Here is a 21,750-nt window from a genome sequence, read left to right on the forward strand (position 1 = left end):
TTAACCACTACAAGTGGCCTAGTGGTTCTTGCCTAGTTGGGTGTGCTCCCCAACCTAGGTTTGAACCCCAAAGCTGTCAAAGTGGTCAGGCACTGTGCTACAATGCATAGTTGGAGCATTTCACATACGCCGAAGGGGTTTATCTTGGGCCTAGGAATGAAGCCTTTGGGTTCCCCTTAACAAAGTCCAAAAAAAAAAAAAGACAAAATCCTTTCTTATATGGATAAACTTATTCAGGCATTGAAAGTTTCAAATCCAATCAAGCCTAACAGTAACTTCTCAAAGATGAGGATATGATATTCTTCTTGGGAAAAATTCACCAACGGTGTCTGGACACTTAGGAGATTTTCAGAATGATACCTAAACTTACAAAGTTATCAATGTGATACCTGGACTCATTTTTTCATATCAATGTCGTACCTACGATCAATTTCCGTCACGGAACCGTTAAATTTTGCACGTGCGATGCACGTGAGTCACTTAATGAAGACAAAAAGACCGATTTTCCCTCGAGAAAAATTCACCACCGGTGTCTAGACATTTAGGGGACATTCAGAATGAAACTTGAACTTATAAAGTTATCAATGTGATACGTGGACTCATTTTTTCATATCAACGTCGTACCTATGACCAATTTCCTTCACGGAGCCATTAAATTTTGCACATGCGATGCACGTGAGTCACTTAATAAAGACAAAAGGACCGATTTACCCTCAAAATTTTTTTTTTCCTTTTCTTTTCTTTCTTTCTTTATTCTTCTTCTTCTTCTTTTTCGGTTTCTTTATTCTCTCCTTCTCTCCTTGCCAACACCACCGCTTTCGGAGAACCCACCATATAATATGCAGGAAGAAAAATGGGGGAGAGCCACAACAACCACCACCACCGCGCAATGACGTCGTCCTCCGCTGCTTCTCGACTGAATTTGGGGATAAGGACTGCTTCTTCCTCCACCGCCAACAAAATCATGGAGGCTTGAGGCCACATTCTAAGGGCCACCGGCCGGAAGGACCGCCACAGCAAGGTCTGCACAGCCGAAGGCCCTAGGGACCACCGCGTCAGGATCGCCGCCCACACCGCCATTCAATTCTACGACGTGCAAGATCGGTTCGGATACGACCGTCCCAACAAGGCCATCGATTAGGTCATCAAGAAAGCCAAGGCCGCAATCTACAAGCTCGACGAGCTGCCCCCGTGGAACCCAAACTCAATTTCTGTTCAGACAACATCTTCTCTGACTGTGCCGATATCCGCCGCGCAGGACACGCAGAACGCAAGCCTCCATTTCTCGATGGTGGAGGCTCCGAGTCCTTTGTATGCTAATCGGCGAGGCGCAATGGTGGGTAGCAGTGGAGTGGCGGAGCTGGTGAATCAGAACAGCTTGAATGTTCTGCAAGTGAGGATGGTGTGGAGGTGGTGTTGCATGTCAGGAACGATGGAGAAGATGGTGGGGTGGGATTGGAGCTGTGATTTGAGAGTGGAGGGCTGGCGGGGTATGAGTTTCTGATCAATGGTGTATAAAAGGGGTCGGAGGAGAGAACGAGAGTAGTGGTGGCTAAGTCGTCGGCGGCGGCGGCGGGGATGAACTCGGAGTGAGCGGCGAAGCCTCAGTGCACAATTTCAATTTGCTGTAGGATTTGAAGTGGGGGGAACCAGAAACATCTACGGTGCATGAAGGTGGATTGAGACGCAGCGGCGGTGTTTGATCGGCAATCTGCGGTGGGAATCGGACGAGCAAGATGATTTGAATCTTGATGATTCAAATTAGGGGAAGAAGAAACCAAAAAGAAGAAGAAGAAAGAATGAAAGAAAGAAAAGAAAAAACTTTTGAGGGTAAATCGGTCTTTTTGTCTTCATTAAGTTACTCACGTACAAAATTTAACAGCTCCATGACGGAAATTGGTCGTAGGTATGACGTTGATGCGAAAAAATGAGTCCAGGTATCACATTGATAACTTTGTAAGTTCAGGTATCATTATGAAAGTCCCCTAAGTGTCCAGACACCGTTGGTGAATTTTTCCCTATTCTTCTTTGCAGCACCTAGTGTTATTTTGTATCTGGACAGCCAATCCAAACGCTTGTTGGATAGTGATCTTCCTGCATCACATGTACAGTAGACACAAAGAATTAATGAACAGGTTGAATAATAACCATGAAATGAAAACTTTAAGAATTCGACTTTTATTCATGTTCCTTGGGAATTCTGATGTTTCAAATGCTAGTTACTTTCAAAATCAGCATTTCATTTGCACTTCTCAAGTATGGCAAACTAAATTAATACTGTAACTCAAATGTATATATCTGAGCAATGTAGAAATTGAGTTAATATATGCATACCATGAGTACCTTATAGACCAAAGCAAGAGTAACTCCGGCAATGAAGAGAAAAAATGGCATCGTAAAGTCAGCCAAATGGAGACCGTTCCAAGGCGAGTGAGCAATCGCCGGAATAATCGAGCCGCCATAATCAACCACCATCATCAGTTAGAAATTCAAGCAATGCATCACAAATCAAGCACCAGAATTCCATCAAAAACTTCGGATTGAAAAAAGTTTTTTTTTTTTTTTTAGGTTTGGACGACAATAGTAACCACACACACACCCTTATGCAGTGTATCCCAGCTTCGCCAGACTAATCACTGCACAGCAGACGCACGAATCCTGGTGTTTTTAAATAACCTAGGTCCCTCAAATCTGCTGGCCACGGGGTGGAACTGAGAATCGAACGCTAGAACTGGAGGTTCCAGACTAGGCCGCTCGTCCACCACACCACACCACGTGGTTCGGATTGAAAAAAGTTCAAATTTACTTCAACAGTAGGGTCTAGGAAGTCAACGTGTTTGACTGGAAGCTTAAAGCTACGAATTCCGACAGTTCAATTGGAAATGGAGGTTAGAGAGAGAGAGAGAGAGAGAGAGAGAGAGAGAGAGAGAGAGAGAGAGAGAGAGAGAGAGAGAGAGAGAGAGACTCTCTCATGAAGATGCAGAGGCTACGGAAGACGTCGAGGGAGGCGACACGTGGAGGCTTAGGAGTGGTGGCGAGGACTGCATGGTCTTCTTCTCCGTTTGGAATAAGGACATAATCGTCGGCCATTTAATTGGCCGATAAAATCGGAGTTTTTTGGGGATCGGAGGGGACAGTGGAGTACGAAAGAATCAGCTATTTTGTTGCTGCGTAGAAGGAGAGGAAGAAGACGACGATGACGTTAACACGAGACGAGAATGACGTATCACTTTCTATAATCTCCGATGCACGGGCACTATCTAATTGGCCAGGTGGAGAGAAGCTTACACCATACGGTGTCGTATGGGGGATTCAAATTTGCTCACCACTTTTATTTTGTGGTGATATCACAACCCTATTAAAACTTGCCACATCATATAGAATTAATTGAATACTTAAAATATAATTTTTTAATAAAACATCATGATAAACTATAATTATGTTTTATAACACATGGCAGTTTTGTATTGAGTGGTGATATCACCACTAGTATTGGTGGTGAGCAAATTTGAATCCTCGTATGGGGGGTTTGAAGCCACGAATGTTGGTTGAGTCAACTTCCTACAAGTAGAACAGCAGTTGACAGGGTTTGCACGCCGTGGACGATCTTCTTCTTCTTCTTCTTCTTTACCAAGGAGTTGGTCGTTTGATATTTTGATCATTTACTTGGGTTAGAAAAAGGGGTTATTAGTGTATTGTAAATTTACTTGTGCACTTTGGCAAATGTAAAAGATTACATATAGTTTATAAACTTATACGGATCTGACTTTAGAAATTATCTTGCGATGAATTAACTTATTTTCTATGATCAAAATGTGGTCAATCAACTTTTGTTCTTTTCGGTTTATGATGCAATTTTGAACTGCATGATCGTGCAATCCTCTAATGTACATACTCCACGGTATTATTATTTACTTGTTTGTCACCTTCCCCTAAAGAAAAAGTTTCAATTTGAAAGTAATAGATATGGATTTTAATAGCACAATTCATGTGAGATTATATTTGGTAAAAAGGTTCTCTACATAAATTAGATGTGATTTGAGTAGGAAGTTTAGTATAATGATTTAACGTACAGAACAAAGCAAAGTGCAATGCAAAGCAAAAAGGCATGTATAGAGTCCGAATAATAATCAAATCTCTTTTAGAGATCTCTCTCTTTTAACTGCTACCAACTACAAATATTCCATTTCCTTAATGGAATTAGCTCTGGAATCACGCTGAAAATACAAGGACAGAATGTGTTTTCTGGAAAACGGGGATTGTAATGCACGGATCAATCCTTAGAGCATATTTAGCAATGCTAGCCATTTTTTAGTCAAATTTTAGCTACAGTAGCTAAAAAATTATTTTAGCTAGCCACTTTAGAATTACATCTGCATCAATGCTCTCTATTTTAGCTAGTTTTGAATTTATATTATTTTTTAAATGAAGATTAAATAGTTTAAATGTATTTATAAATTATATAAAATAACTTAAAATGAATGTTTTAAATTATAGAGAGCCTCATCCTGCTCTCTATATTTAGGAGCGAGATAGCTAAAAGTTATAATAAAGACCCACTTAGGAGTCTGGTGCAGCTGCTAAAATAGATAAAAAGCTAAACATGCTCTCCAAAATAGCTAAGGAGCCAAAATAGAGAGTCTGCTAAAAATGCTCTTACTGGGCAGTAGAAACCAAAATTAACAAACAGAACACCAGATTTTGGTTGCACAGTGAAAACCTCAAATATGAGATTAAAAACACTGCGGGGCTCTTACTCTCGAGAACCCAAAATAAGAATTAACTTATGATGAAGGATATGTTCTTTACAAACACACATAGCTCTCTACGCGGCTACAATCTCTAGACTCACTAGAGTGGTGCTTGTCTTGAATCTTGACCTTCTTCTTCACTTGAACGATCGCCAAATATTGCTCTTCTTTCTTCACAGCCTCTCTACTGATCTCAAGAGAAGTTATGCATATGAAACAATGATCAAAAACACTTAAACATGGACCAAGTGTTTTGACTCTTGTGAAGACTTAATCTTTAAGCAACCAGACAAGACTCTATCAATATTCTTGTGTTCTCTCACCTCATGGCCGTGTGTTTTTCTGCAATATATGAATGGGTGTCGTGCAAAACACAATCAAACAGATTTCTACCCTAATTCCACTTCTACAAGGAAACAATCTTTTGTGTTAAAGAACATAATCAAATAAGGACACCAAAACCTAAAATACTTAGGAAATCAATAACACAATTTGACACACAGAAAAATATCTTTAAGTAAATAAAAGATATTAAACCAATTAAACCCCAAAGATACTTTCCTAGACCAACACCTAATTTATGCATGTATGCATGAATGCATTTACCTGAGATTCTCTTGGATCAGTCTTGTAAAACACTTCACCGTTTTGTATGGGAATGTCAATATACCAAGTTGGTCAAACCTTGTACCTACAATCTCCCCCTTTGGCATTCCTATACAAAACACATCTATTCAACGCAAACTCCTCCTCAACAAGTACAGGGGGAGAGAATCACAATCCATACTTTTCCTGAAACACTTATCACACATTGGTAAGATGGCATAAGATAGAATAACGTTATCACAGTTATGAATCTACTTTCTCCCCCTTTTTGAATATGAATGACAAAGGTAACTTACGTAGCGGAAGCAATGTAGAAGGAGGATCACAAATAGATGGGGCACAGTAGACACTAACCCAAGTCGAATCAATCAGAGGACGATAGTCCAAATATTAATACTCCCCCTAAGTGTGATCATGTTATGAAAGATGCAAGAATGAAATGCAAACACACAATGAGTGGGTTTGTATCCAAATGCCAAGAACAGATTTAATTCGCATAGCTTTTCCAACAAGAGCAATACCACTTAACCATAAACAAGAGTGCAACAAAATAAGTTCACACTAGTTAATTGATTCTGACAATCACAAGGTAAGATAGAGGGTGATCGAGTATTCTATACCTCTTGTTGTGAAGAGTGAAAATATCTCAAGATGGGGTGTGTAATATTTGTGGAAACCTAAAAAACAAGGCTCACATACGAAACACATTTAAGCACATAAACTTTATTCCCCCCTTATAACACCGTGTGGGCATGATTTTGAATTTTTCTTTTGGCCTTTCACACAAAGTAACATTTTTGCTCAAGAAGACTACGACCCATGTAACGAGTATTATGCTAGCAGCTCCCAAGTCAGATGACTTTAGAGTACTAAATGTAACAAGGACATCCCAAAGAGCACATCTACTCTAGTCAATAGTTTCACAATCCACCGGGGTGACCAAACCATTCCCCTTTTCTTCCCAATCCTCATATCGTTCGTCACGACCGATGCCTGTTTACTTTGGGAATAGCCTGGTTATGCTCCATAAATCATTTTTTTTTAAGGAGCAGCAAAAATAAGGAAATATTCCGTACAAGAGTATTGAGAACAGGCCAACCGACAAATATGACTTACCACCATTTAGAGTATGTGTGCATGTGAGGATTCAAGGTGATAGAGAATATGTTGTTCAAGCTCACAATTACAGAGTGATGCAAGAGCAAAATCAAAACGTGCTAGGCACCTCATTGCACACAGATTTAAGGAAAAGAGTACGACCCTTGTCAATCTAAGTTCAAAATAATCTGTCAGACACTCGGGGATACAAACCACCATTTCAATCCTGAATTTCCAGAAACTGAACTAAACACTGCAGAGACAAAACTAATAATGCACCTATACTATGATAAAGATAATAATGCACCTATATTAAGATGAAAACATACAATATGAATGCATGCAAAATGGATCAAGCGAAGTGAGAGTATCAATACTTAGAGCATCCACCAATGGTGCTTCTAAGTGATTCAAATTGAGTTCTGTCTAAAGGCCTAGTAAACGAATTAGTCACTTTGTGTTCAGTAGGAATGAAAGCGAGCTCAAGCTATTATCAAGATTATCCATATGAGCAGAAAAATGATTATTTGAACCTTTTTTAATCCAGATTTGCTTTTGCTTCAACTTCTGCTCTTTGGGGATTGCAATACGCTCTGCAATCCTGCTAATCAACTTCAGATGCTCTTTCAGCTCAGCTTGCAGCAATGCAGTTGGGCTAATTTTTGATGTTTTTCTCTGATTTTGAGTGACCCTGCGAAGTATATTACACCTAGGACGTATGTGTCCCAATTTTCCGCAATAATGACAAGTGGGAATAAAGCTTTTAGAGTTATGATAGTACCTGGGCTGACGCACAGACTTGTGACTGTCAAAACTTACCTGAGCACCTTTTTGATGGGTTTGAAGAGCTAAATTTGCCTCTGATCTTTTGGGCAACTTCGGACTAGATTCATTTTTATTTGAAGATTGTGACTAATCCAATGAACTTTCACATTCCACACCTTTCACAACGGTTAAAGGCTTGCAAGACTCACCTTCATAACCTAAACCTTCTTTGTTGCAATGAGGTTTATCAAATCCAATCATCTTGGAGACCTTTTCAGACCCTATAGAAAACTTGTTGAAGCTTTCCTTGACTTTCAATAGCTCATCTTGCAATTTCTCATTTTCAAGGGTTAGTGAAACATTTAGAGTGGACTGAGCCTTGCCTTCAACCTGCAAAACTTTAATTTTGTTAATAAGATCACCATGTTCCTTGTCCCAATCCTTAGACTTGACATCACCCTGTATAACTTCAATCTTACAAATAAGGTCAGTATGTTCTTCATCCCATTCTTTTAAAGAAGTTTCAAATTTTTGCTCAATTTTTTCTTTTTCCACTCAATGATTCAACTTCTTTTTCAAGTTTGTAATTTTTTCGATTAACAATTTTTGAAGCATTATACAATTGCTTACACTTTTCATTTGTTTCTTCATCAAGAGTATCATCTTCCAAGGCAAAATCATCGGATAAATCAATATTAAGAGAGGAAGTAAGAGCAAGATTTACCTCTTCACCATCTGATTGAGACATTTCATCACTATCACTCCATGTGGTCTTTAGAGCCTTGTTACCACGTGAGTTATACTTCTTGTTGCCACAATCGGTAGCAATATGTCCAATTCCACCACACTCAAAGCATTTAGGTTTGTTAGAAAAAAATTTCAAAGAATTTCCAAAGGATTTTTTGTTTTTCAGAAAAATTTTGAACTCTTTTGTCAACAACGATAAATCTACATAATCATCATCAACATCATCTTCCTTTTTAACAAAAGAGAAAGCAATATTTTTTACCTTTTTCTCAGGCTTGATCCTCATCTCAAAAGTTTTGAGATTACCTATAAGTTCGTCAAGAGAATAGGTGTCCAAGTCTTGAGTCTCCTCTATAGCTGTCTGTTTGGATTGAAACTTTGATGAAAGATACCTAAGTATTTTCTTGACAATCCTATGCTCTTCAAACGGATCACCAAGACTGTGACACTGACTTGTCACATTCATAAGACGAGCATGAAAGTCATCTATTGATTCATCCTCCCCCATTTGCATGTTCTCAAGCTCCAAAACAAGACTCTGAAGCTTCTGACCTCTAACCTTTTTATTTCCTTCATAAGTGACCTGAAGAAGATCTCATGCTTGTTTAGCCATTTTACAATGGCTGATTCTCACCCTCTCCTTCTTGGATAAAGCTGTGTATAAGGAATTCCGTGCCTTGAAATCACAACTTCTATTCCGAACCTACTCTTCTGTCCATTCCTTCCTAGGCTTAAGAACTCTTGCAGATGTCCCTTCTACTTTCTTTGAGTCTTCAGCCTTGGTGGGGTGTTCTCACCCAGTCTCAACTATATTCCACATATTTTCATCTTGAGAGTAGAGGAATGCCCTCATCATGATCTTCCATTGTGAGTAATCTTCACCATCAAACAAAGGGGGGCAATTTATCGAACTGGAGGCTCTGTTATATTCACGTTCCATCCTTGACCACGGATCAACTAAAAAGCTTTAGAACCTGCTCTGATGTCAAGTGAAAATACAAGGATATAATGTGTTTTCTGGAAAACGGGGATTGCAATGCATGGATCAATCCTTACTGGGCAACATAAACCAAAATTAACAAACAGAATACCAGATTTTGGTTATGCAGTGAAAACCTCAAATATGAGATTAAAAACACTGCGGGGCTCTTACTCTTGAGAACCCAAAATAAGAATTAACTTATGATGAAGGATATGTTCTTTACAAACACATATAGCTCTCTACACGGCTACAATCTCTAGACTCACTAGAGTGGTGCTTGTCTTGAATCTTGACCTTCTTCTTCACTTGAACGATCGCCAAATATCGCTCTTCTTTCTTCACAGCCTCTCTACTGATCTAAAGAGAAGTTATGCATATGAAACAATGATCAAAAACACTTAAACATGGACCAAGTGTTTTGACTCTTGTGAAGACTTAATCTTTAAGCAACCAGACAAGACTCTATCAATATTTTTGTGCTCTCTCACCTCATGGCCGTGTGTTTTTCTGCAATATATGAATGGGTGCCGTGCAAAACACAATCAAACAGATTTCTACCCTAATTCCACTTCTACAAGGAAACAATCTTTTGTGTTAAAGAACATAATCAAATAAGGACACCAAAACCTAAAATACTTAGGAAATCAATAACACAATTTGACACACAGAAAAATATCTTTAAGTAAATAAAAGATATTAAACCAATTAAACCCCAAAGATACTTTCCTAGACCAACACCTAATTTAGGCATGTATGCATGAATGCATTTACCTGAGATTCTCTTGGATCAGTCTTGTAAAACACTTCACCGTTTTGTATGGAAATGCCAATATACCAAGTTGGTCAAACCTTGTACCTACACATGCTAACATATTAATTAACAAATAAGCTAACCTTTCCAAACCAAGCATTGCTCTCTCTCTCTCTCATATATACTTTGCCAATGGATCCTTCAGATGATCAGTACTAGGAGATCGATCTTTGACAATGGGACAGCTTGAGGTTACTGCTGCAGTGGACGACCCTAAGTTTCTTCATCTTGTGCTTGGATTATTCTTTGGTTTTGTTCTGTCAATCACTTCTCTTATTGTTTTCTTGCTGGGTTTTTATTATTCGGATGCACGTGCACGAAGAAAACGCAAAGGCAATCGACAAGCACATGCTATCGTTCCGGCACTCGTCATTCCAGCCCCGGAGGATTTTTGAGTAGTTGCCCAGCGCCACCATGGTCTCCACCAGAAAAGGCCTAAGTTTCGGTTATTACATTCGCCGGTGTTATCTTCCTCACCAGTGAACTTTTCTGGCACGAGATAATACCTGAAATCCTTGTCAAGTAGCTCATCATGGTCTGGGGAAATCCGTTACCATCATCTCCGGCGAAGATGTTGTTTCGAAGGGATTGGGCAGCAGGGAAGGTTTGAAGGAAGTCGCTTTAGCTGGGTTTGTTATTATAGCTTTGCATTGTTGGTTTCTGAGGTTAATATTCTTCTTTGGATTGTTATAGTCTTCGAAAGCTAGTGGTCTGATGAGGGATGAGACTCAGGTTGATGATGAAGTGTGGTGGTTTTTGGGAGTAAACCTACTAGAAAGAAAGAGAGAATGACAGGACCCGCCCCAGATTTCATCCTGAAATCCGAAGTGGCCCTGCGGGGTCTACCTTAGAAGAAATTATTCCAAAAATTTGGCAGAACTTCCCCTAAAATGAACAACCCAAAACCTGTAGAAAGAAAATTTACACTCCTAAATCAACCCATCCTTATCCTCCTGGAGCCACCTGCTCCCCAAACCACAACTCCAATTTCACAAATAACAGTCTCAACCCACATTATAAGATTAATTTCACAGGTTATCAAAGCAATACTATTCCACTAGGTAACAAAGATCACAGAAATAGAATGAGTACGCGGAAGCAATGCTGTTGGCTATACCTCGACTCCATGTACGCCCGACCTCATCTAATTTCGCCTGCAAACTGGGCATTTGAAAACCGAAGGGCCCAGGGAAAAGTACGTAAAAACGTTAGCGTGAGTGGACAAAAATTAACAAATTAAAAAGAAAAGATTTCATACTTTCCCACGTTTATTTATTTAAAAACCCGATGCATGCAGCAATAAGAAAACACATTTAGCTTTAAAATCAAGAATTTCAAAACGATACACTGACTAGCCTCGCTAGTCACAACATTCGAAAATTATAATGAAAGACAGAAATCTCGTTTCTCAAGAAAAGAAATAAGACCATCCCCGCTGGCTACAGTGAAAATCGGACTAGACCCCGCTAGCCCAGCAATAATACAATGAGTAGGGGAAGATGATAGCCATACGAATGAGCCTCCCAGGCTCGGGTGATAGCCTCCCAGGCTAAAGTACTCTCATTACTCCCGTAATATACCCTTACGCCACTAGGTGTAGCGATATGATACTGAACTTCAGAATTACTGTCACAGAGACAGTAACCAGCGCCACAAAGGCGGAGGGCTTCGGTGATCCCATCACCTCACCACAAAGGCGGAAGATCAATGCTAGCAATGATAATAGTCACCCAAAGTATGGCGAAAGGGTAATCCATAACCATATAAATCCATAAATACATAAGGCTTCCCCAACTCTCGCACAAGAATTTCCAATGACGTGTCCCACACGCCAAGATAATCTCAAGTTCAAAAATAAATAGGAGATAAATAAAAATAAAACATAATCTCCAACAATAAATCATATTTCCGAACTTAAATCATAAATCCCAAATCCGAGCATAATAAGTTCATATCCGAAACTCATGAAAAATCAATGTCAATTTATAATCCAAGACAAAATATCATGCTCGATAAATAAAACGATAATTAAATAAACCAATAATTTCAAAATAATTGCATGCATCATTTACTTAAAAACAAAAGTCCACTCACGGTACTACTCCGACGATCACGCATTCGAGTTCCGTCATCGAGCAATAGCTCGGTACATCATCCTGTACACCATTATATTCCGTGAATAATTATTCAACAATTTAATACGATTCCTAAAATCAATTCCTCATAATTACATCTCCCATTCTCCTCGAATACAGCCCAAATTATACCACTAATACCAATTCGTTAATTTAAAGGTTCCAAGGCAGAACCGAGAGATATCCGACGGTCGGATTCTCGTAATTCGATAATCGAAACCCTAAACTTCAAAAATTCATAATTAATTTCAAGTTTCTCCAAAAATTACCAAACTTCACATACAAGTTCTACACAATTTATAGGATTTAATGGGCTAAAAACCGGAATTAAAACACTGCCCTACACGCCTCCACGCGCCACCAACAGTGGCCGGCGGCAACCACCTCCGATGGCCACCAAAATTTGGCAGCACCATCTACTCAACAAACCCAACCTCTTTCTCAACTACAACAAGTTCCAATTTTACCTGGAAGAGCTCCAATTTGGCTGGTGAAAATTTTTCAGAAATTCCAAGAACCCTAGAAATTGAAATTGTTAATTCGACCTCTACACTGCAAATTGAAATGAAAGACCTTAGGGGAAATGATCTATGTCAAAAACCGAACCTTCGATGCCAATTTGGTGGCCGGAGACTGCCGGAATCGGAAAATATCGGCGTTGACTCAAAACTGCTACAGTGACCGTCATCTTCTTCTCGTTGCTGCACCTTCCACAGTTCATATTAAGCTACGAAACGAACCTAGAAATGAAGAGAAGGAAGAGAGCTTTCCAACGACATCTTACACGTCAAAATCCGTCGCCGGATGAAGGAGTTATGGCCGGAAGAAGGTGAAGAGGTCGGAGAGGAAGAGAGAATCGGGGAGAGGCTTGGTAAGTTTCCGAAAATGGAAACTTACCACAGTAACTCGGCTATTTATAGAAACTTACTATAAACAGTAACTTTAGTATTTTGGCCATAACTTTCGCATACGAACTCCGATTTTTACGTACCATATATGCACGCGCTCGGTTTAACGTCCTCTACAACTTCCATGAAGAACATTTTCTCAAATTTTGACCCAAACAAAAAGTCATATTTTAGGGCCCCCTAAAAGTATTAAAACGATAGTAAATGTGATAGTAAATGTCGTTTACCGTCCTAATGATTAGTAAATCAGTAAATTTAGGTTCGGACATAACAGAGAAACTATAGATGAGAGTACTAGAGGAAGAGTAGTACTAGGTACTGCAACTTGGGAGTTGGGAATCGGCTTTCTCGGTTCGGTGGCCAAATCAATTTCTTTTATTGTTTTTTTTTTTTGTAAAATGGAGGCAGAAGGTCAAGAAGGAGTGAAAACAAGGGAAAAAAACATTTTATTGAGGGGCAATACATGTCTATTGGGGGGCAATAGAGGTCTGCTAAATGTCTATTGGGGGGCAATAGGTGTTTTGAATTGTTGTAATTTTTTTTTTCTTAATCAAAGTTTTATTTGTCTAATTCACTACTAGCAAAATGAGCAACCCACACTGATTTTATACACACTGACTTTCACACTGATAAAACACCCGTGTGATTTGATTTCTAGATACAGACATCAGTGTGAATTGATCAACTGGACCCTACATAAGCTCATGGATATCTGTGACTACTGTTTAACACACAATTATTTGTGAGTATAATAAAAATAGAATTTATTAAATAATTTACACTCATAGACATCTGTAACAAGGTTTTACACACACGGATGTCTGTGAGAATTAACAAAAATGCAATTTATTAAATAATTTTACACTCATAGACATCTGTAACTAGGTTTTAGTGTTTTACACACGGATATCTGTGAGTAATAACAAAAATATAATTTATTGAATAGTTTTACACTCATAGACATCTGTAACAAGGTTTTACACACACGGATGTTTGTGAGAAGTAATAAAAATGCATTTATTAAATAATTTTACACTCATAGACATCTGTAACTAGGTTTTAGTGTTTTACACACATGGATATCAGTGAGTAATAACAAAAATATAATTTATTGAATAATTTTATGCTCACAGATATCTCTGTAACAAGGATTTACACACACAGATATCTGTGAGGATAATAAAATAAAAAATTAATAAATAATTTTATTCTCATAGAGTCATAGACAACTGTAACAAACATTTTTCATACAGTTATCTATACGAATAATTTTTTTTCCTTTCTTTACTCTAATACTAGGAAAATTATATTATACTATATATTAAAGGAGGGTGCGGGATTTACTGTTCATCATCGGCTTAGTAACAGTACCGGCTCGAGCCGAGCCGATGATTGAAATTACATTTTTGTCCTTTTTTTTGTAATAATTTACAGCCTTGCCATCTGCCATAAATATAAAATTTCTTCTCCAGTTTGCGCCCAATTTTGTTCTTTCCTTTTGCGCTCGCTCAGTCGCTCTCCTCACTGTCCTCGCTCTGAACTGTACGGATCTTTCAAATTTCAATTGGTTTTTGGAGAAAGCTCAGAAGCTACAAGCTACAACTTGAAGGCACCAATTAAACAACATAGTTTGCAATTCAGCGATTACATTTCAATTGATGGGAAATTGTAAACCTAATCGAGAAGAGAAGGAAGAAGATGTATTTGGGTAATTGGGTTTTAATCTGAGAAAGAAAGAAGAAGATGAATTTGGGTAATCGGTTTGCAATTCCTTTTCTTTCTTTTTTTTTTCCTCAGTTAATTACGTCTAATCTATTGAATCGGATGGTTGGTTTTTGTGGTATTGTGGTTTAATTTGCAATGCTTTTTCACGTCTTCAGATATCGTAGAATGGTGCTCTAATTGATTTCCCAGGTTTCGAACTCTGTGCATGTATAAGTTTTTGTTCGGTTTTGGGTTTTTTTTTTTTTCCTTTCTTTTGTCCAAATCTCGGTTGACTCAGGTTTGAGGCTTATTTGAATGAGTTGTTGATAGGCATAATTTGGCTCAATCACAACTGACGCTTCAAGATGGTTTGAGGTATTGCAGCTACTGGCCGAGGATTAAAGCAGAAAGTGGCATTGAAGGTCAGCAGAATTTCAATAAATGTTGACAGTCCTTAACAAGATGCTTTGAAGGTTATTCATGAACTCAGTTCAGTTTTCTTTTTCCATCATGGATAAGTCCTGCAATGTAATTAAAAAGATGAACTTCCTTCTTCAAAACTTGTTTTCTGTTGGGTGCATGCTTCGATCAGCTAAGAAAGAAAGCTATAGTAAATGGAAGAGGAAAGAGGAAATCTTATAATTAACTTTCCAGCTTTTAGTGCTTTGTTTTTGGTTGAATTTCTATCTAATGAAGAAGGGAAAAGGTACTTTGCCTGGTCTTGATTCCCTTCGTGGCCATCTAAGGACTTGCTGGCTTTAGCTCACAACTTGATTCATCTCCAGCAGCCTCTTTTAGACCTAAGTGGATATATGTGAAACTATAAGCTATTAATTTTCCTTTTGTTGCGATTCGATTCAAGGCAAATGCCACACCTCTTTGCAGAACAAATTAAAAAATTCTGAAAATTCCATCATTATACTATGAAATAGTGGATTTAGCTCTAGCTAAATGTTACTGTATAGTTTGTGTATTTGAATGGGAAATAATCAATCCTTGAGTCTTTTCTTCTCTTTGGTAACTAAATTTTCAGATTCATTTCATTAGCTTGGATGAAAAGAAGTTTGGTGTCAAAGTTTGATCTATGGAATTGGTGGAAGTTGTTAGAATGCTTCTGTGATTTCATTTTTTGTTATTGTATGGACTTAGTGGCTTTAGCTCACAGCCTCACAACTTCATCCATCTCTAGCAGCCTCTTTCATTAAAACTTTAACCTTTTAATTTTCCTTTCGTTGTGATTCAAGTCAAGGTAAATGCAGTGCCAGACTGTTGTTTTTAATGAAAAAATTGAGCGGATATTGTTTTTGCTTTGGCTCAACTATTATGGCATCTTATTCTAGCTGGAATGGAAATATCATTTTCTCCTGATTGAAATCTCGAAAGAAAAGCTAGGATTTTGTTCCTCAATATGTCCAATATGTCCAATATGTCCAACTTAGCCTCCTTCTAGAGAGAGGAAGCGTCCACCTTTCAAATCAAACTTGGAGAAATCAAGGTATATATCAGTTGCTATGATTAAAGCTTCAATCTTTTTACTGAATTTTGGTGTTCTGGTCAGTTTGCTAATTTCTATCACTCTAACACTGTACCTTATGTTTATTTGAACTGGGTGAATGCATTCAAGGAGAAAAATGTCAACTCTTTGTCTCTGTTTAGTCACAATGGTAAAATTTAGAGCTAAATGCACTTTTACTTGCTGAGACTTTCGGACATTGATTCTTAGTTTTGTTGAACTCAAAGTTGTGGGTATGTAAAGTGTAGATATATGCTTTCTGCTCTGTGTTTAATGTGTTCTGTAAGTACAATTAGGAATTATATGGAAGTATCTGTAGGCACTTTTCCAACCATTGGGTGCAATTACTTGATAATGATGGTGAGGTAAAATGTGTGTTTATGGGTTCAAGGAAGTGATGCCCTTTTCGTTTTATATTTGTGGCAGGTGCCCTATTGCTTCATTTCATTTGGATCGTCAAGTATCGAATAAGTTATTGTTTCCTTGGAATTTAAGCCACAGCCTTATTAAAGGTATGCATACTTGCCCATTTTTGCAGTTTAATGAGTGTTAGAGTTTAGTCATTACCCTTTTCTATGAGCGACAATGGAAAAGTTTTAAGCTTTTTCGTATTTTTGTTTGCAGGAAGCATAATTCATAAGACATATAAAGCTGGCTTTTGGGAATCGATTAAATCTGGGTAATTGTTGATATCCACTTTTACTCATGATATGAATACTACAACACGACATATCTGCTTATAATTTTCACACTGAATGTGGAAGTATTTTAATTCTGTGAGCTGTGCCACATTATTGTATTTTGTTTTATGTACATGAGTGTGTTGAAACTGCTATTATTTAAAATGATGTGGCTGAAGCTCCTCTGAGTATGTTGAGTAAACGTAGTGTTTTTGCTTGAGGGCAAGTTCGGTTTTTGATTAGATCATCAAAGTTTGATTCTTTTATGTGTGTAGTGAATGTAGTGTTTTTTGCTTGAGGGCAGTAGGAGATAGTTTTCATTCTTATTGAAGAACCGTGCATTCTATCATTTCGTATCAGCAGTGGAAATTAGCCGAACTGTTTTTGTAGTTAAGAAATGTGCATTGTATCATTTCGTATCGGCAATGGAAATTAGCCAAACTGTTTTTGTAGTTATAATGTTTTATTGTATACTTCAGAAGAGTTGTGTTTGTAAGGATAATGCTATGACTTGCATGTCATCTAGCAATGTTGGATTCCAAGTAATTACTGTATATCTTCAGTGCAGTTTTCAGTCAGCATGTCTTTGCATGATACAACCTTTTGCTTTATTTGCACTCATTTAACCTCAGGAGCAAGGTTCTAAAAAACGCTAGGCGCTAGTCGGGCGGAAGGCCGGGGACTAGCGCCTAGAGGCCTAGGCGGGGACTAGGCGGTTTTTTTTTTTTAATTTTATTTTTATTTTTATAACATATAAATGATATAATTATAAGTTTATAACATATAAATGATATAATTATATAAAAAAACTGCAAAACAGAGCCTAAAACAATTGCAAAAACAACCTGCAAATCTGCAATTCAGTAACCAAATCCAAATCTGCAATTCAAAGTCTAAATATATCTAATTCAATATTTATCAAGCAACATTCCAACCAAGCAACATATAATTACATTGTCATAAATAAAAATATAAAAGGTAAAAGGTATCCTCAAATTCCAAATCTGCTATATGTCATAATTATATAAATCTGCAACATTCCAAATCTTCCACTTCCAAGTTCCAAGCCTAACCCTCAAATTCTTCTTCTCCATATCCCTCTAGTACTCCCTCCTCATCGGACTCAAACTCAAAAGTCATCTCATCTTCTTCCTCTTCATCCGATACAAAATCCTCCTCATGAAGTTCCCTAATTTCTTGAATTCTACTACTTCTCCTATGCTCTAAGCTACTATCCACTCCCAATCCCGATCCCTCTCCAACTACTTCACTAGTAAGATCAGAATCTACATCTTCATCACCACCATCCACAATCCATCCTTGGGCCATAGTAGCTTCAGATGCTAGTAATACATCCACATTCTTCTCTTTCATTCTTCTCTTTTTGTTGATGATCTTGGCATTGAATTAGACATAAACTAAATTGTTCAACCTCGTTGTATCTAGTCTATTCCTTTTCTTTGTATAGATCTACATAAAGAAAAAAAATGAGTATATTATGAGTTTCTAAATAAGTAAACTACATTCCTACTTGCTTATAAACTTACAAAAATGCATAACTAAATAAATACTTACCTCCTCAAAAGCGCTCCAATTTCTCTCACATCCGGATGAGCTTGTGGTCAATGAAAGTATCCTTTTAGCCATACTTTGCAATCTTGGTACAAGGTTTCCATAAATATTCCACCACAAAACTAAAAAAAAACATAAACAAAACAACAACAATAATGAATTAGCCAAACTCCAAAAACAAAACAAACAAAACAATAACAATTGGCTATATAAAAAAAATTAAAAATAAGTTGGTATTTCTTACCCGGATTATAAGTGTCATCATTTTGTGCGCATCCCGCCTTTGCCAAACCTCTTCCAAATCCATCATCTTTCTTCAAATACTTGTGCAATTCTACATTTGTCACCAAACTTTGAGTTTGAATGTCATCAGGAAAGAATGTCTCAACACAAGTGAAGAACCCATCCATGACCACATTATCATTCTCAAGACCTGGATTGGCATATGTGTAGTAAGGGTTCAAGAGGTAACCCGCTAAATGCAATGGACTATCAAGTCGACCACGGGCTTTTCCATCAACAATGTCAAGGATGGGACGATAGTGAGTTTCTTGATCTTTGAATGCCATTTTAATCTCCTCCTTGGCTCTAAGTAGTTCTCCATACACAAAGCCCATTGATGGCTTTCTATCCCCATCAACAAGGCGAAGCACCTTGACTAAAGGGGCAAACACCTTCAAGCAAAGACTTACCCCATTCCAAAAAGAAGCACTCAAAGCAATATTCATCGCCGCCTTCCCCTTTACACTCTTTGCATGCTTGCTTTCATTCCATTCATCACTAGTAATCATAGCTCTCAACTCATTCTTCTTCTCCATCAAGCTTTGCAAAGTGAGGAAAGCTGTTGCAAATCTAGTGACTCCCGGCCTCACTATATCTCTTTTCTTTGTAAACTTCCTCATCAATGCCAAAGTCTTGTGATGTGCATAAATATAGATGGTGAAGCTCTTTGCCCTCTCAATCACCCCTTTGAATCTAGGTTGGTTGCCAATTCCTTGAAGCATAAGATTCAAGGTGTGAGTTGCACATGAAGTCCAAAATATGTTTGGCCTCTTCAACTTCATCAAATCTATCGCCGCCATATTATTTGAAGCATTGTCCGTCACCACTTGAACCACATTTTGTGGTCCAACATCTTCAATGCATTTGTCCACATATTCAAAAATATACGTCCCGGTGTGTGCCTCATCCGATGCTTCCTTAGAAGAAAGAAAAGTTGTGCCTTCCGCACAATTGACACACAAATTCATGATACTTCTTCTTTTCCGGTCGCTCCAAGCATCGGTCATAATAGAGCAACCATTCAAAGCCCACTCTTCTTCTTGCTTCTTCAATAAACTTTTAGTTCTCTCTACCTCTTCCTTCAATAATGGCTCCCTTAATTGATATTGGCTTGGAGGTCGGTAACCCGGGCCAAATTGACCAACCACTTCAACAAACCTCTTGAAGCTATCACTATCAACGGCATGAAAAGGAATCCCGGCTTCATACACCCATCTAGCCAAGTATTGATGCACACTATGTGTTCTTTGCTTGAAAAGTGCATCATTGATATTTTGTTGTCTCATTTTCCTACTTCCATCCAATGAAGAATCCGGATCGATGGGGGTTGCAAAACGGTCCATAGGCCCAAGAGTATGCGGCATTCTTCTTGTCCCTTGACTCGCTTCATTGTCTTCATCTCCTTCAAAAATGACTTCTTGCCTCACTTCTGCTTCATGTCTACTCTTTTGTTTCTTCTTACTCTTTGCCTCTTCAATAGCATTCTTGCATTTGGCTTTATCCTTATCCGAAGACTTTTTACAAGGAGCCACATTTCCCTTGATGTGGGCAATATGTTGCTTCATTCGATATATCCCACCACTAACTAATTTCCCACATAACTTACACTTCAACCTATCCAAGTTTGAGGCATCCGCCAACTCCGCATATTCCCATCCAATATCACCCAAACCACGCTTCAATGATGAACCCAACTCTGAAATTGGATTAGATGCCGAGGAAGATGTGGTACCCGCCATTTTCCTAAATAAGTAAAAAGAGTATTCAGTAACCAAAACTGCAAAAGCAGCAAAACAACCAAACAGTAACTATGATATGAACCTTCTATTCAAAAGAAAAAAAAAAAAAAACCAAATGACTCAGAGAACTAGAGAAGTAAGATCAAGAGCAATGGAATGGAGAGAATCAAAAACATTCAAAGCATCCCCTCCCATTTCAAACATTGCCAAATTCAAGTATTCAACCCTCTGTAATTGATAATAACTTAATTGTGAGTTCATTATTCTCTAAAAAAAAAAAAGAAGGTTGTGAGTTCAATGTTCATCACCACTAACTAAGAAGTCTAAGAGAATAACATAATTAACTGATTCCAGAAACAACAAATGGCTCAGAGAAGTAAGAACTAAAAGGAATAAAGGATCACAAATTCAGTAACAACAAAACAGAGCCAAACAGTAACTAAAAGGATCACAAATTCAGTAACCAAAACTGCAAAAGCAGAAAAACAGAGCCAAATAGAGGCTAATTCAAAAATCAAAAGTCCAACACAGGTAACAGGTTACACATTAACTAAAACAACCTGCAATTCAATTAACCAAAACTGCAAAAACAACCTGCAATTCAATTAACCAAAACTGCAAGCAATTCAGTAACCAAATCCAATTCAAAAGGCAAACAAAACAGAGCAAAAGCTCCACACAACCAACCAGTACCACACTACCACCCAAATCACATAAAGCACTGAACTTGTTATCCCTATCCTGTTTTCAGGATCTGGGTAATTGAAAAGGGATTGAATCAATGGATTCCAATAGTCCAATACACAGAATTGCAAAACCAGAACACAAAATAATCATCAATCTTCAAGCAACATTCCAACCCTTATTCGAACCAACAGCGTTCAGCAACTAACCAAGGCAGCATCAATATTCAAGCATATTCAATAATCAATATTCAATATTCAACCAAGCATTATTTGAACCAAAGGCAACTAACCAAGGCAGCAACTTACCCAGAAATTGAAGATTCAAGAATCAGGGCTGGCGAGCTATGCAAAATTGCAAATAGAGCTTCAAGAATCGAGCTTTAAGAATCAATATTCAAGAATCAACTTCAAGATTCGAGCTTGAAGCCTTGAACCCAGAAGGCCAGAAATCGAACCCAGAAATGGCGATTGAAGAATCACCAGGCTTCGTCCTTGAAGAATCACTGAGCTAGAAGCCTTGAAGGCTTGAACCCATAAATCGAACCCAAAATCTAACCCAGAAAGGCCTGAAAAGAAATCGAACCCAAAAATTGTGAGATTGAAACCCTAGAAATTGAAATTGGATTGAAACACAAACACACAAATCCGATTTACCGGCGTGCTGGAGAGCAAGAGAGCTGGCCGGAGACTCGGAGAAAGACTGAGAGTCTGAGGGACGAGGGAGCGGCGTTCGGCAGCTGCGTTTCGATTTCGTCGAGAGTCGAGAGTCGA

At 38.1% G+C, this 21,750-nt stretch overlaps 1 protein-coding gene across 1 annotated transcript; it reads right to left on the bottom strand.

Annotated features, from left to right (window-relative positions):
- Positions 1–17,768: 17,768 nt before the first annotated feature.
- Positions 17,769–20,293, bottom strand: LOC112170709. The gene is made up of 3 exons (XM_024308030.1): positions 18,517–20,293; positions 18,276–18,394; positions 17,769–18,095 (listed from the first exon to the last, which is right to left on the bottom strand). The coding sequence occupies exons 1-3, from the start codon at positions 20,291–20,293 to the stop codon at positions 17,769–17,771; spliced, it is 2,223 nt and encodes a 740-aa protein (XP_024163798.1).
- Positions 20,294–21,750: the final 1,457 nt, after the last annotated feature.

The sequence above is a fragment of the Rosa chinensis genome, chromosome 6 (assembly GCF_002994745.2).
Source record: "Rosa chinensis cultivar Old Blush chromosome 6, RchiOBHm-V2, whole genome shotgun sequence".
In the NCBI taxonomy this organism is placed as follows: Eukaryota; Viridiplantae; Streptophyta; class Magnoliopsida; order Rosales; family Rosaceae; genus Rosa; species Rosa chinensis.